This window comes from Colobus angolensis, unplaced genomic scaffold (genome assembly GCF_000951035.1).
Source record: "Colobus angolensis palliatus isolate OR3802 unplaced genomic scaffold, Cang.pa_1.0 Scaffold89, whole genome shotgun sequence".
Classification (NCBI taxonomy): Eukaryota; Metazoa; Chordata; class Mammalia; order Primates; family Cercopithecidae; genus Colobus; species Colobus angolensis.
In genome coordinates this window covers 4,786,707-4,803,498 of record NW_012122820.1, presented here as the reverse complement: position 1 = coordinate 4,803,498, position 16,792 = coordinate 4,786,707, and the positions used below count along the sequence as shown (strand labels likewise).

Below are 16,792 nucleotides of genomic sequence, written 5' to 3'. Positions count from 1 at the left end.
TGCCCGTCTTGGCCTCCCAAAGTGCTGGGATTACAGGCTTGAGCCACCGCGCCCAGCCCTAACTGTATATTTTTACCCGTTAATCAACCTCTTTTAATCACTCTCTCCCCCTGCCCTTCCCAGCCTCTGGTAACCACCAATCTACTTTGTCTCTTCATGAGTTCCACTTATTTAGCTCCCACGTATGAATGAGAACGGGTGATACTTGTCTTTCTGTGCTCGGCTTATTTTACTTAACATAATGAATTCTCATTCTATCCATGTTGCTGCCAATGTCATGACTCCATTCTTTTTTTACAGCTGGATAATCCATTGTGTATATAAACCAGATTTTCTTTATCCATTTATCCATGGATGGATACTTAGGTTGATTCCCTATCTTGGCTATTACGAATCATTCTGCAATAAATACGGGAGTGCAGATATCTCTTCACTATATTGATTTTTTTTTTCTTTTAGGTATATACTCAGTAGTGGTGTTGCTGGATAATATGTTAGTTCTATTTTTTTTTTTTTTCTGAGGCATCTCCATAGTTTTCCATGGTGACTATTCTTAGTTACATTCCCACCAACAGTATACGAGGGTTCCATTTTCTCCACGTCCTTGCTAGCATTTGTTATTCTTTGTCTTTTTATAAAAGCTGTTTTAACTGAGGTGAGATGATGTCCCATTGTGGTTTTGGTTTGCATTTCTTTGAAAATTAGTGATTTTGCGCATTTTCTCATATACCTGTTGGTAATTTGTATGTCTTTTGAGAAATATCTATTCAGGTGTTTTGCCCGATTTTAAATTGGATTATTTGTGGGTTTTTTTTTTCTTTTGCTGTTGAATTATTTGAACTCCTTATATATTCTTATTATTAATCAGTTGCCACATTGATAGTTTGCACGTATTTTCTCCTGTTCTGTGACTTGTTTCTTCACTTTGTTGATTGTTTCCTTTGTTGTGTAGACTCTTTTTAGTTTGATGTAATTCCAGTGATCCATTTTTGCTTTGGTTGCAGTGCTTTTGAGGTCTTACACAAAAAATCTTGCCCAGACCAATGTTCTGATTTCCCCAATGTTTTCTTCTAGTAGTTTCATAGTTTCAAATCTTAGATTTAAGTATTTAAATTTGATTTGATTTTTTAATATGGTTAGAGATAGTGGTATGGTTTTATTTTTCTGCAAATTGGATAGTCTTTATCCGGTTTTTCTAGCACCATTTATTAAAGAGACTGTTCCCATTCTATGTTCCTGGTGACTTTGTTGAAATGAGTTAGCTGTAAATGTGTGGATTTATATCTGGGTTCTCTATTCTGTTCCATTGGTCTATGTGTCTGTTTTTATGCAAGTATCATGCTGATTTGATTACTATAGCTTTGTAGTATATTTTGAACTTGGGTAATGTGAGGCCTCCAGCCTTGTTTTTGCTCAGGATTGCTTTAGCTATTCAGGGTCTTTTGTGGTTCTATATAAATTTTAGGATTTTTTGTTCGTTTGTTTATTTCTGTGAAGAATGTCATTGGTATTTTGATAGGGATTATGTTGAACCTGTAAATTGCTTTGGGTGGTATTGTCATTTTAACAATATTAATTGTTTCAGTTCGTGAGCGTGGAATGTCTTTCCGTTATGTCTTTAATTTCTTTCATAAGCATTTTATAGTTTTTCCTGTATAGATCTTTCATTTTAGTTAAATTGACTTCTATGTATTTTATATTATTTGTAGCTATTGTAAATTGAATTGCTTTTTTGATTTCTTTTTTAGATTGTTTGTTCTTGGCATATATAAATGCTACTGATTTTTTGTATGTTGATTTTGTATCCTGCAGTTTTACTGAATTTATCAGTTCTAACAAGTTTTTGGTGGAGTTTTTAGGTTTCTTTAAGAATAGGATTATGTCTTCTGTCAACAAAGGAAATTTAACTTTTTTTTCTCCAATTTGGTTGCCATGTATTTCTCTTTCTTGCCTAACTCTTGCCAGGACTTCCAATATCGTGTTGAGTAACAGTAGTGAAACTGGACATCCTTGTCTTGTTCCAGATTTTAGAGGAAAGGCTTTTAATTTTTTCCCATTTAGTGTGTTATTAGCTGTGGGTTTGTCATCTGGCCTTAGTAGATATGTTTCTTCTATATCCAGTTTGTTGAGGGTTTTTATTATTAGAAGATGTTAAATTTTATCAAACGCTTTTAAAGCATCTGTTAAAATGATTATATGGTTTTTCTTCTTGGTTCTGTTGTGATCTGTCATGTTGATTGATTTGCGTATGTTGAACCATCCTTGCATCCTTGGGATGTGAATCTCACTTGATCATGGTGAATGATTTTTTTAATGTGTTGTTGAATTCAGTTTGCTCGTATTTTATTGAGGATTTTTGCATCTATGTTCATGGGTGATATTGGCCCATGGTTTTCTTTGTTTGTTGTGTCCTTACTGGGTTTTGATATAAGGATAATGCTGTCTTGTAGAATGAGTTTGAGGTATTTCTTCCTTTTCAATTTTTTTGAAGAGTTTGAGTAGAATTGGCATTAGTTCTTTAAATGTTTGGTAGAATTCAGCAGTGAAGCCATCAGGTCCTGAGCTTTTCTTTGTTGAGAGACATAATTATAGCTTCAATCTTGTTACTTGTTATTGGTTTGTTTAGGTTTTAATTTTCTTTATTTTTCCTCTTCTTTCTCTTCTTCTCTTTTCTTTTCTTTCTTCCTACAGGATCTCTCTCTCTGTTGGCCAGGCTGGAGTGCAGTGGTGCAGTCATAGCTCACTGCAGCTTTACATGCTGGAGCTCAAGTGATACTCCCACTCCCACGTCAGCCTCCAAAGTATTTGGGACCACAGGCACATGCCCAGCTAATTTTTAAATTTTGTGCAGAGACAGAGTTTTGCTGTGTTGCCTAGGCTGGTCTTGAACTCCTGGCCACAAATGATCCTCCTACCTCAGCCTCCCAAAGTGCTGGGATTACAGGCATGAGCCACTGCATGCAGCCTGTTCAAGTTTTCTATTTCTTTCTTTCTTTTTTTTTTTTTTTTTGAGACAGAGTCTTGCTCTGTTGCTCAGGCTGGAGTGCAGTGGCACAGTCTTGGCTCACTGCAAGCTCTGCCTCCCGGGTTCATGCCATTTTCCTGGCTCAGCCTCCCGAGTAGCTGGGACTACAGGTGCCTGCCACCACATCTGGCTAATTTTTTTTGTATTTTTAGTAGAGACGGGGTTTCACCGTGTTAGCCAGGATGGTCTCGATCTCCTGACCTTGTGATCCGCCCACCTCGGCCTCCCAAAGTGCTGGGATTACAGGCGTGAGCCACTGCGCCCGGCCCAAGTTTTCTATTTCTTTATGATTTAATCATAGTAGATTGAATATGTCCAGGAATTTTTCAATTTCCTCTCAGTTTTCCAGTTTGTTGGCGTGTTGTTTATAATAGTCTCTAATAATTCTTTGTATTTATTCTGGTCTCAGTTGTCACCTTTTTCATTTCTGATTTTATTTATTTGGATCTTCTCTTATTTTTCTTAGTCTCACTAAGACTAAGAATTGTCAATTTTTGTTTATCTTTTGAAAAATGCGGCTTTGTTTTTTAAGTCTCAATTTTTTTTATGCTCTGGTATTTATTATTTCTCTCCTTCTGTTAATTTTGGATTTGGTTTATTTTTGCTTTTCTAGTTCCTTAAGGTGTGCATTGTTAGATTGTTGTTGTTTTCTTCTTTTTTTAAAGTGTAGTTTTTTGATACAGATGTTTATTGCTATAAACTTCTCTGTTAGTACTGCTTTTATTGTATTCCGTAGCTTTTGGTATTTTGTATCTCCACTTTCATTTGCTTTTAGCAATTTTAAATTTCCTTCTTAATTTCTTCATTGGCTAGTTGGTCATTTTGGAGCATGTTGTTTAATTTCCATGTTTTTGTGTAGTTTCCAAAGTTCCTCCTTTCTTTGATTTCTAGTTTCATTTCATTGTGGTCAGAAGAGATAATTGATATGATTTCTGCTTTTTTGTTGAGACTTTTTGTGACCTAAGATATGGCCTATTCTGAAGAATATTTCCTGTGTTGATGAAAAGAATGTGTATTCTGCAGCAATTGGGTGAAATGTTCTGTAAATGACAGGCCTATTTGATCTAGTGTGTAATTTAAATCTGATGTGGTTTGTTGTTGTTGTTGTTGTTGTTGATTTTCTGTCTGGAAGTCCCTTACTTTTTATTATTATTATTATTTTTTAAAGTTTCTTACTTTTGCTGTATTGCAGTCTGCCCCTCACTTTAAGTCTATTAATGTTTGTTTTATATGCTTAAGATCATGGGTGTTGAGTGCATAGATACTTATTATGTCCACTTGCTTAGTTGACCCTATTGTCATTATTTATTGACCTTCTTTATCTCTTTTTACAGGCCTTGTTCATAGTCTATTTTATCTCTTTATAAATATGGCTACTCTGCTCTTCTTTGTTTTCCAGTTGCATGGAATATCTTTATCCCTTCCCTTTCATCCTCATGTGTGTCTTTATAGGTGAGGTCGGTTTCTTGTAAGTATCATATATTTGGAATTTTTTTTTTCCCCATTCAGCCACTCCGTGCTCTTTAATTCGAGAAGTGAATCCATTTGCATTCAGGGTTATTATTTATAAGGTTGTCCTTGCTAGTTCATTTTGTTGCTTATTTTCTGGTTGTTTTGTAATTGCTCTCTTCCTTTCTTACATCTTCCTTTCTGGGTAAGTGATTTTCTCTGGTTGTATGTTTTAACTCATTGCTTTTTATTTTTAGTGGGTCTATTATAGGTTTTTGCATTATGGTTGCCGCAAGACTTAAGAAAACATCTTATAGATACAACAAGTTGTAGTATAAAGAGATTAGAGATTCTTTGTAATTTAGCTGTTGAGTATCTTTTTTTTACCCCCTAGGCCTGCCTCCTTTTAAGCACTAGATGGTGCCTTACACTCAGGTTTTTCTTAGCTCCAGTAAATAATTAGAACACTGCCCATGCTGAGTGGGAGAGGTACCAAAGAGGTTATCCTGGCAGTGCGGGAAGGCTGACTTGGGGTTTGTGCTTGGGAAACCTGTGGGTGAAGCTCCTATAATGTGGTGTTGCTGAATAGCCACTCTGATTTGGTGTCTCCTTTGATTGAGTTACAGAGCAGTTTCCAGGGTTTGGGATTGTAGTCCTACTTAACTCCTTTGTCTCTGGCTGTTTTCAGGGAAAGTTCTCCCTTCAGGTACTCCCAGTGCTTCCTGTAGATTGAGGCAGGGACAGGTCTGTCAGGGAACCCAAGATGGTGGGAAAGCTGGTTGGCCACCTTAATCTCACTTTTTCCAGTGTAGAAATCATGAGTCAGGGGGAAGTTTTCTGTATGCTTGATGCGGCTGATTTTGTGGTGAGGTATCATGGGTAAGAAAATCCAATTCCCTTACTGTCTGCTCAGAGTTTTTTCACTCCTCTGTGTCCCTGGGAACTGCCTCTTCCTACATAGTATTTGCGTTCTGGGATATTGCTGGTGATAATCTTGGTGCTGTGTATTTGTTTTTGGTTTTCTGTGGGGGCAGGGAGTGAAGCCAGCTATCTTCCGTGCCACCGTCTTGGAACTGGCAGTTCATGCATTGGTTTATGTAGTTACTTTTAAATCAGTCAAGAGGTGAAAGGAGAAATCAGCAATTATACCTTTAAATTACTCACATAATTACCTTTACCAGCACTCTTCTGTTCTTTGTTATCCCCCATGGATTGTTAGTACTGCCTAGTATCATTTCAGCCTAATAAACTTCCTTTGTTATTTCTTGTAAAGCAGGTTTGCTAGCAATGAATTCTCTCAGTTTTTGTAATTGTGGTGATATCTTTATTTCACCTTCATTTTTGAAAGATAGTTTTGCTGGTATAAGATTCTTGGTTGATAGGTGCTTTTTTTTGTTTGTTTGTTTTTTACTTTATGTACTCGGAGAATGTTGTCTCCTAACCTTTGGCGTTTAGCATTTCTGATGAGAGGTCAGCTGTTAATCTCATTAGGATTCTCTTATATGTGATCAGTTGTTTTTCTCTTCCTGATTTTAAGATTTTCTGTTTGTCTTTGACTTTCCAAATTTTGACTTTGATGTGTTTGCATTTGGATCTCTGTGTTTTTCACTTTTGGAATGTATTGAGCTGCTTGGATGTGTAGATTTATGTCTATACACACACACACACATCTATACGTGTGTGTGTGTGTGTGTATATATATGTGTCTATATATGTGGGTGTATATATATATATAAAATTTACAAATTTGGATAGTTTTACTTTCTTTAAGGTTTTCCCTGTGCCTTTCTCTCTCTCCTCTGCTTCTGATACTCCAGTTATTTATATGTTGGTGCACTTAATGGTATCCCACGTTTCTCTAATGCTCTGTTTATTTTTCTTTAATTTTTTTCTTTCCTTTCTTACATTTCATCTATTACATAATGTCTGTTCATTTATGTTCAAGTTTGCTGATATAAAAGTTCACAGAGCTACCACTGAGCCTTTCTAGTGAGTTTTTCATTTTACTTACTATACTTTTCGACTCCAGAATTTCCATTTGGTTATTTTAAATTATTTCTCTCTTTATCGATACTATTTATTTGATGAGACATTGTCACCATAATTTCCCTTAACCTGTTAAGCATAGTTTCATTTAGGTCTTTGAACATATTTGTATTAATTGCTTGGAAGTGTTTGTTTGCTCAGTCTACCACCTGTGCCCCATCTAGAGGCAGCTTCTTTTGGTTTTCTATGGGTATTGCTCACATCTTTGTGGAGTTTTTTTTTTTTATGTCTGATAATTTTTTTCTTGAAAACTGGGTATTTTAAGTAACATAGCAACTCTGGATGCTGATCCCTATTGTGTTTGTTTGGTTATTGGTTTATGTGTTTAGTGATACAGCTGAACAAATTCTGTAAAGTCCATTTTCCTCACAATGTGTAGCTTCTAATATCCCAGCTCAGGTTTTTCCCCATTGTTCTTAATCTCTTAGCCTGACTACTTATGTGGCATTTCTGGATTGGCATAGACTACGTACTGGTCACAGATTGTGCTTACTTTCCTTTAGGTAGTTAGATTTTGACCCTTAAGTGTTAAATGTGTGTGTGGCTTGGTGACTGCTATCATAGTTCAGGGAGTTTACTTTTTTTCTTTTTTTTGTCCTACGGGTTAGCCAAGGACTAGTAGCTTGGAAGTTAGTTCCTGAGAGGGCCCAACCTTTGGCATGTACACAGTATCCAGACTTCCAGGGATGATAGTGCTGTTTCCTTTAACCCTGGCTTCATAGGAATTGCCCCTGGGTCAGAGTAGCTTCTGTTAAGTTGTGTGTAACCAGAAGTTGTGGTTAAGACCCTTGTGCCGTGAAGTTTCTACGCTGGGTTGATGAGTATATGTATAGCTTAGAGAGTGTTTTCAAGACCGCCCCATGTTCTGCCCTGACCATTCCTGGGTGGATACAGCCTAATATTTTTATAGTGCCTTTCTGACTGCTCTATGATCTAAGAGGGCTCTTCTTGGCTGTCTGTGGTTCTCTGCGTTAAACTTCTGCCTGCTCTGCCATTCTGCTTGTATTGGAGCTCCTAGCCTTTCTTGGTGTTCATTAAGATTTCCACTGTTTTCTTTCTTTCTTGTTGAGATGGAGTGTCGCTCTTGTCCCCCAGGCTAGAGTGCAATTGCGTGATGTCGGCTCATTGAAACCCTTGCCTCTGGGATTCAATAGGTCCTCTTGTCTCATCCTCCTGAGGAGCTGGGACTACAGGTGCCGCCACCGCGGGTGGCTAATTTTTTGTGTTTTTAGTAGAGATGGGGTTTCACCATGTTGGCCAGGCTGGTCTCAAGCTCCTGGCCTCAGGTGATGTGCCCGTCTTGGCCTCCCAAAGTGCTGGGATTACAGGCGTGAACTACTGCACCGGCATGAACTACTGCACCGGCCCCACAGTTTTTGGTAATGCCCTTAGGCATGGGCTTCTCCTCAGGTGATGTGCCCGTCTTGGCCTCCCAAAGTGCTGGGATTACAGGCGTGAACTACTGCACCGGCGTGAACTACTGCACCGGCGTGAACTACTGCACCGGCATGAACTACTGCACCGGCATGAACTACTGCACCGGCCCCACAGTTTTTGGTAATGCCCTTAGGCATGGGCTTCTCCTCTCTGTTCCAGATAACGTCAGTCCTCTCAGGTGGAAATGTAGAGCTCTTTGTCCTTACGGCCTGTCTTTCCCCCTGAGCAAAATCTCCATGCCACCGCACCTGGGGCTGAAGGTGAGAGCCTTTTTTTTCCCCAGAGTAACACTCCCTTCTTAGAGTGGTCACTGGGGTGGTGGTAGCAGCCCTTGGGAGCAAGTTGGGGCGGTGGCAGTCAGGGCCCAGTATTCCCAGCCTGCTGTACCTGGAACAGAACTTCCACCTTTTGAATGGGGGCTGTGTAGGGGAAGAGAGAGCGGTCCTCTGTGTCACCTCTCCAGAACAGAGCTTCTGCACCTCTGGGCTGAAGGAGAGGAGAAACACCAGCAGCCTGCGCCTCCCAGGGTAGAAGTAGCCACAGTCCGGGAGCCTGAGGGAGGGGAGCCCTCTGCCTGTCTTGGCTGCATGTACTGCAGGTGGAGCCTTCATAACACAGACCTGGTAGGGTGTGAGAAACGGTGGTTTGTAACTCAAATGCCACAGACTCTAACTTGTTCTGAGATTTAGTAAATTTTCTTGAATGAATGTTTCTCCACTTTCTGTATGCCCTTAGTACAATTTCCAGAGACTTTAAATGTTTGTTTTTTAAAATAATTTTCGCAGTTTTTAATTTTTAATTAATTAATTTTTGTGAGACAGGGTCCTGCTCTGTTGTCCAAGCTGGAGTGCAGTGGCATGATCTTCGCTCACTGCAGCCTCGAACTGCGAGGCAGTCCTTCCATCTCAGCCTCTCAAGTGGCTGGGACTACAAGCGTGCATCAGCGTGCCTGAGTAATTTTTATTTTATTTTTTTGTGGCGATGGAGTCTCACTGTGTTGTCAGGCTTGCCTCAAACTCCTGGCCTCATGTGAACCTTCCTTCTCAGCCTCACAAAGCCCTGAGATTACAGGTGTGAGCCCAGCCTACTAGTTTTTAAAATGTAGTTTTGCCAGTTCCACTGAGCTCCTTGTTCTGTCATTCTGGAAGTTCTCGTTCATTTTTAAACTTTTAAGATCAGGTTTGGGATCTTCTTTAGATGTAGAGGCAAGGAAGTTATTATTACCAAATATGATTTCCTCAAGATACTATACTCATGCTAACAAAATAAATTATACTTTGTTGTAGTAAACTAAAATTCATGTCAGAAAACTTGAAACCAGTCTGGGAGGCAGCATTATTTTCCTTATATAGACCAGGATTTTGACTTGAAACTCATTTTCCACACAGCTTTTCAATTTGATGATCCAGACTGACTGTTCCCAGGCTCTGTAAATAAAGATTCTCTCTGTAACAGATAACATGAAGACAAGCTCTACCAGCATACCCATTGCCCTGGAAACTTTACAAAATGCTTTACTGCTTTGTACTAACTTTTTTTTTCTTCCCAGCCTGCTTCTAATTACAAACAGGAAAATCAGACAGGATGTGGCCTTGTGACTGAACAAGTTCATTCATCTAACATCATTAAATACCTGCGTCATAACCGATAACTGGTGGATATTCTTTTTATTACCCATAAATGTGTCCTGGCCTAGAGCCATTCTTACTATGGTTGCGGTATTTTAAAGTTATTAATTTAAATTTGACTTAACTCTTTGAACATAATTATGCAAAATAGTCATTTCTTTGTAGAGAAAACTTACTGTAGAAAATTGAAATGTTTAATCTTATAAAATGCATCTTTTGAAAGAAACTCAGAGCATCTGTGAAGCAAAGGAGAGGAGAGAGAACTGTGCATGTGTGGAAGGCGGCCGTGGGGCTTGGTCACGCAGGGGGAAGAGCTGAGGTTCAGGAGGCCTTAGGTGTTTCTTTAATCTTCTCTGTACTGCTGGCTGTGAATCTAGACTGAAAAATTGTAGTATTCTCTGCTTTGTTTTTTTTCCTGACTTTAATGGGAAAATAATCACTTTTCTCTCCTGCACATTGAATTGTGGAGGAAAAGAAATAGTGTAAATTGATAAGGAATTTTATAAGATTTGAAGTGCTTTAGAATTGTTCAATGGTACCTGTCTATAGTGCTGTCCTCTCTAAAACTGTGACAAATACAAGATGGGGCTGTCCTAAGTCCCACCCAAAGCTATTTATAACAGAAAGCTCTGAAAGGATGTTGCTGAAACACTTTCATTTGTGACCTGGCCTAAAGTGAAGTCTTAGGTAAGGTGTTTTATAGCAGAGCACACGTGTATATGTATGCTGTATAAAGGGAACTTTTCTCTTTTCTATGCTCTTTTCTAATAGAGAAAAGATAGAATTCATAAGGCAAATATTTTTAACTGTTAGCTCCAATATCAGTCTTCCAAATTTTTCTGGTTATTTTCAGAAGAAAAGCTAAATTTAGGTCACATTTGCTTTCTTTCTGTCTTTCTCACAGTTAAATGGCGAAATGAAGTTAGCATTAATTTAAAAAAGCAGTAGGAATTGTGAACAGTTTACTGGACAGTTGGATCTTAAACTTTAAGTCATTGTCTTTATTATGTGGTTAGCATAGATAAGGTAAATAGTGGGTCCTAAAAAAGCAGTAGGAATTGTGAACAGTTTACTGGACAGTTGGATCTTAAACTTTAAGTCATGGTCTTTATTATGTGGTTAGCATAGATAAGGTAAATAGTGGGTCCTAAACCGGAAGCCTTTGACCCTAGGGTGTTCTGTTTTTCATTTCTTAGAAGCCAATCGAATTTCAAACATGAAGAAAAAGTGGGAAATAATCATAAAGCATTGCTTGAGTTTCCAAACATATATAAAAAATAACAGACCCCCTTCATTGAGGTCAGGCACTGTGCTTGGTACTTTACTGCATTGTCTCATTCATTTGTACCAACAACCCAATGAGGAAGGAGTCAATCATTTTTCATTTTGTGAAGAGCCAGCTGTGGCCTAGACAAGGTAATAGAGACTTATTCCAGGTTACTACCGCTTCTAAAAATAGGATGGACATTTTAAATGATGAAATTAAAAGGCAAATACTTTCTAAATTGCCCAGTAGTACATATTCATTGTAAAAAAAAAATCAATGATACAGGAAATCAAATTTTTATCAAATCATCAATAACTCTATGTGTTTTTATATGTGTATAATTATACACACACAAACACAGAGTGAGAGAGAGAGAGCTCTGAAAGATACTCAGTGAAATTATAGCATTGGCTCACCCTGGAGAAGAAAGGTGAGAAGGTACCAGGAATGGAAGTGATGGTTAAAAAAGTCTTTAGCTTTATTTTGAATGTTCTGATTTTTTGCAAGGAGAATATTTTTTATGTAGTAGTTCTATAAACTCAATAATTTAAAAACCCTCGAAGAATGAGGACAGGAAGCCAAATTCCAGATTGAGTTTAATTTTCTTTGACCAGCCTCTTTGTCTCCTTTCTAGAGACTTCTTCATTGCAATACCCAACCAAGAATGTTTAAAACTTTTCAAAGATAATGTGTATGTGAGTTAATTGGTATAGTTAAAATTATGAAATCATTGACAGTGAAGTATAAGACAGTATGTGACGGTGGCTAAGTGCATGGACCCTGAAACCAGGATGCTGGGTTTGAATCTTGACTTCCTCATTGTATGACTTCTCTACACCTTAGTTTCCTCGTTTATAAATTTGGAGTACTGATAGTGTCTGTCTCTAAGTTGTTGTGAGGCCTAAATGCGTTATCATCTGTGTAGTACTTAGAACAGTAGTTGGCACATAGTAAGTCATATAAAGTTTACTATTATGGCTATTTTATCCTGACACTTAGAAAAAATGGTGGTAGATTGTTATATATACATCCAGACTTTTTTCTATGTATGTGTGTAAACATTTACATATACAGATACACACACACACATTCACAGGGGTAAGTTTATTTTTATTAAAATTGGATTATACTGTTTCTATTTTCTTGTAATCTTTTACAGTCAACACCATATAAATATCTTTCCATGCCATTAAATCAAATGGCTGTTTAAAATAAAAATTAGATGCATTTGATCTTAAACTAGTGTGATAGCATGGGTCCTTTTGACCAAATACATGAACATAAGATAAAATTGAAATTGCTTGGGGCTATGCTGAAAACCTGAAGTGATTATTGATGTTGATATAGCTTACTTAAATGATTGAATAGACATTGGCATATTCTACCTAAGATGATTATTATTTGCCTGAATTGTTAAGCAATGATGTCCAACATTTTAAATGTTTATCTTCAGAGCCAATATGCAAGATAGAAGGCTGTTTTTAAAGTGTCATGGGAGGAAAGACACTTGAATAACACTCTTTGTAAAGAAGTAAAATGATCTGTAAAAAGTGTACTTGTTATTAATAGAATTATTTCTTCCTCCACCTCTTTCTGGCTTTTCAGGAGATGTTTCACAAAGCAGAAGAATTCTTTTCTAAAACAACAAACAATGGAGAGGATGACATGGACACGTCAGATACCCAGTGGGGCTGGTTTTACTTGGCAGAATGTGGGAAGTGGCACATGTTTCAGGTATCTCCTTTCCTTGAGTTTAGCAGAAGTGTTTTCGATTCACTTAGCATCACGTTGCTAATGTATGTAAAATGAATATAAATATAGAACTTGAAGTTAAACCTTAAGGAAATAAAATCATTTAACTAAAAAAAAGTTAGAAATTATTCTAGTCCTTTTCCTTTTCGTTTCCCCAAGTTTTCACACTCATTTATTTAGAAGAAACAATATGTGTTTACTGTGTGTACAGAGGACGAATGTGACTGAGAGTTGCATGGTGTCAGTACATCTGAGCAACTCCAAATTTGGTTTGATGGACAAAGAAAGGGAAGAACAAATCCGTATTAAACACTTCTGTACGCCAGGTGTTATGTTAGGTGTTGTACATTTATTTTCTCCCTTATCCTCACAGTAACTTGGAAGCAGATGTTAACATTCTCTCTTACAGTCAAGGAAAGTAAGACTCAGAAAAGTTGACATAATTTGTCAAGGGTCACACAGCTAGTGAAACTGAGATTTGAATCCGTACTCAAAACCTGTAGTCTTTTTTTTTTGCTCTACTAAACTAGAAAAGAAGATTTAATTTGAGCCACTTAGAAAGTTTGATTATTGGAATAATCTGTAAAAATTGTGATTATCTGGAAAAATAACTATATTTCTATATATATCTAGTTATTGAAGGGGACTGTAACCAGTTGTTTCTTCACTGGAGATCCTTAAACCATTTTCAATATGCTGGCTTAGTTGTGAGTCTCCCTGTGTGTTGGGAACTAGAACAGGTGATTAGTAAGTTTCCCTTGTCCCTCCATTCCCTGTCTCTATGACCACAGTACCACCTCTGTGGCCAAGTCATTAATGTGAACAGCTGGTAAATGAAACTTTCTGGTTTGTCTTAAAGCCGGATACCAACAGTCAGTGTTCAGTTAGCAGTGAAGATATCGAAAAAAGCTTCAAAACAAACCCTTGTGGCTCCATTTCTTTTACTACTTCCAAATTCAGCTACAAGATAGACTTTGCAGGTATGTTTTTTTCCCTAATAGTTGTGTGTTTTTAGTATATTGATATGGTAAAATCTACAGCTCTGAAGGTCAGGATTAGTTGATATATTTGCCAACAGTGAAGTATATCTTTTTTGTTATATACAAAAATACCTCTATAAAAATTCAAGTTTTAAAATCTTGAGCAACATTACCTTTTATAAAAGGTGTGTTTATATGGTTGTGTATATTAATGTATGTGAAGATTGTCATATATACTAAGTGCATTTCATACTTCTAAGGAACACAAAACACTGTATGAGTTGTTTTATTCATCATCCCATCAGTCTTTTGAAATAGGTAAGAACATTTTTACATTTTTTTTTGAGACGTCTCGCTGTGTCACCCATGCTGGTGTGTAGTGGCACGATCTCAGCTCATTGCAACCTCCGCCTCCTGGGTTCAAGCAAGTCTCTGCCTCAGCCTCCTGAGTAGGTGGGATTACAGACACCCGACCCCACATCTGGCTAACTCTTTTGTGTTTTTAGTAGAGATAGTGTTTCATCATGTTGACCAGGCTGGTCTTCAACTCCTGACCTCCTGATCCACCCGCCTCACCTCCCAAAGTGCTGGGATTACAGGCATGAGCCACCTTGCTTGGCCAGAACTTTTTTACTTTAAGGATCAAACAGATGTCAAGTGAGAAAGTCATAGGTAGTTGGCAGTAGTTTCAAGAACAAGTTTTAGCTGAATGACCTTTCTCTTGATGTCTTTGTCAGAAAACGATTTCTTTAATGGACATTGCCTTCTGTCATTTTCGTATTTATTTGGCTCTTTCACAGATTAGCCAGATAATCTGGAAATCAGTCCCACTTTGGATTTCATCTGTGATATATGGGCATGTTTTGGGGTGTCCCATGAAAAACCTGATGAACTGAGCTCCTCAAGTTTCAAGCAGTTAGTTTCAGCTATTTATTGCTTAGAGGCAAACACGATGTGGATGGGAGGCTTTCTTAATAAAAGAACATTTTGTTTGCTCCACAGCTTAGTCCTTTAGCTGCTCTCTCGCAATTCCTGTGAGTAGTGTCTTTATGACAGTGTTCGTAGCGCACTGCGGCTGGGTAGGGTGGGGAAACATTAGGAAATCCCCTGGGATGAGCCACGGCCCAGAAACAGTGAAGGGGATTTGTCCAGTAAGTGATTGATGGAACCAAGTATGTAATAATTATTATCCCACCAAAGTTGTTTTTCTTGTTTGTTTGTTTGTTTGTTTTAATTATCAAGAATTAAAAACCATGAGATCCTTACTCGTGACAAACCATAATTTTTTAATGCCATTAGGCAAATCAGCAGGATTTAAGAGGCCCTGACATTTGTCCCTCTGCCGCAGTCTAGGCAGAAGGTGTCTGGTAGGCGTTTTTCGTCATGTGTACAGGTATTTTTGAGGGAGAACTGAAACCGAATGATATGCACAGACAACAGACCTCATGTAGAGCATGAAATGTATCAAAGCGTTTGGTAGATAATTCAGCAAGCCACATGTTTCTGAAAGAATATTTTTTAGTATACTACACTTTTTGGAAACTTGCTGTCAGAAAATAGAGTTTATTAAAAATATCATTATTAAGGAACAGGAGTTACATATACTAATAACTTGAGTTCCCCAACCCTCTATGTAATGATCCTGTTTCAAAGGCGTGGGTATTAGCATTTCACATGTACTCTTTGCAGATTTCAGCTCCAACCATTCTGCCCCTAGCCAACTCAGGTTTTCTCTATAAAAATGGTAAAAAGTAAACTCAAAATGAGATGGTCCAAGAAGGTGGCGTCACAGGTCTTGCTCCACATGCTGAGATGATCCTGCTTGTTCCCTGAACAGTGGTAAATCCAGTGTGTGTAGAGTCTAGGAGAGCACAGAAAGGACAGAACACACTTTATACTAGCCTTGGTCTGGGTGGGTAATCCTAATCATTCTGAAATGGAATGATGTCAATTAGATGAGGTAAACTGGCTAGAATCTTACATTAAGAATCACCACTTAACTTTGAGGAATGAAGAAATGGACCTGGTAAATATTGCCATGACTGAGGCATGGATGAGAGAAGAAAAGGATACCTTTAAGTAATTAGTCTCTTATCACTAGAATCTTTTTATGTAAGTTTGTACTGGGTCTAGCCAGGTTTTCTATTTTTTAGGTTTAGTTGTATAATTAAGGAGAAATCAGGAAATGTAGAAATTTTTGAAATTCTGTAAGTTGTACAAGTTTTATAATCATTTCCAAAATTTTTGGAGAGATAGATGTACATTTTTCTACTTAATAAACCAACCACATTTAATACTGTAATTTCTCTCTAGTACTCAGCTTTCCTGGGTTTAGAACTCTCCTAGTTTAGTGTCTGTTTAACCTAAATGTGGTACAGAAGGGGAATAGACCGTGCATACTGAGCAGTGGATGAAATTAGCATCTTTATGTGTGAGCTTAGATCAAGCAATGAAGCTGTGCTTCCTTGAATAGCACCTTCACAACATGATCCATAGCGGTATGCTAAAGTACCCATAATATACTATGCTGGCCAGCTCCTCCCAAAGCTCCTTGATTCCTGATCATCGCGTAGCGTGGCTGTTAATCTTCATGACACTTTATACTACAGTGTGTTTTTATGACTTATCTAATATCTTGTCTTTGTGTACAGAAATGAAGCAAATGAATCTCACCACTGGAAAGCAGCGCTTAATACAAAGAGCCCCCTTTTCTATCAGTGCTTTCAGGTATGGTAAAGAAAATAGTGGTGGAAAGAGTGGGGGTTTTTTTTCTTACTATTGGACAGAAAAACAAATAGACTGAAAATATTTTGGTAGGCCATTTGATAAAGCAGCGCTTAATACAAAGAGCCCCCTTTTCTATCAGTGCTTTCAGGTATGGTAAAGAAAATAGGGGTGGAAAGAGTGGGGGTTTTTTTTCTTACTATTGGACAGAAAAACAAATAGACTGAAAATATTTTGGTAGGCCATTTGATAATATTGATCTTTTAATCAAATTTTGGGCCAGGCGCGGTGGCTCATGCCTGCAATCCCAGCACTTTGGGAGGCCAAGGTGGGTGGATCACGAGGTCAGGAGATCAAGACCATCCTGGCTAACATGGTGAAATCCCGTGTCTACTAAAAATATGAAAACATTAGCCAGGTGAGGTGGCGGGCGCCTGTAATCCCAGCTACTCGGGAGGCTGAGGCAGGAGAATGGTGTGAACCC

At 38.0% G+C, this 16,792-nt stretch overlaps 1 protein-coding gene across 3 annotated transcripts in view; it reads left to right on the top strand.

The window, feature by feature from the left end:
• PARP11 (poly (ADP-ribose) polymerase family, member 11) overlaps positions 1-16,792 on the top strand; it is a 59,090-nt gene that overhangs the window by 25,026 nt on the left and 17,272 nt on the right. For 2 of the 3 annotated variants that reach the window (XM_011931068.1, XM_011931067.1), the window contains 2 exons: positions 12,458-12,586; positions 16,236-16,311. In XM_011931068.1, coding sequence (XP_011786458.1) covers positions 12,562-12,586; positions 16,236-16,311 — 101 coding nt within the window. In that variant the 5' untranslated portion in view covers positions 12,458-12,561. Of the gene's footprint in view, positions 1-12,457; positions 12,587-13,463; positions 13,585-16,235; positions 16,312-16,792 lie in introns of all 3 variants that reach the window. The other variant, XM_011931066.1, reaches the window with a different exon arrangement.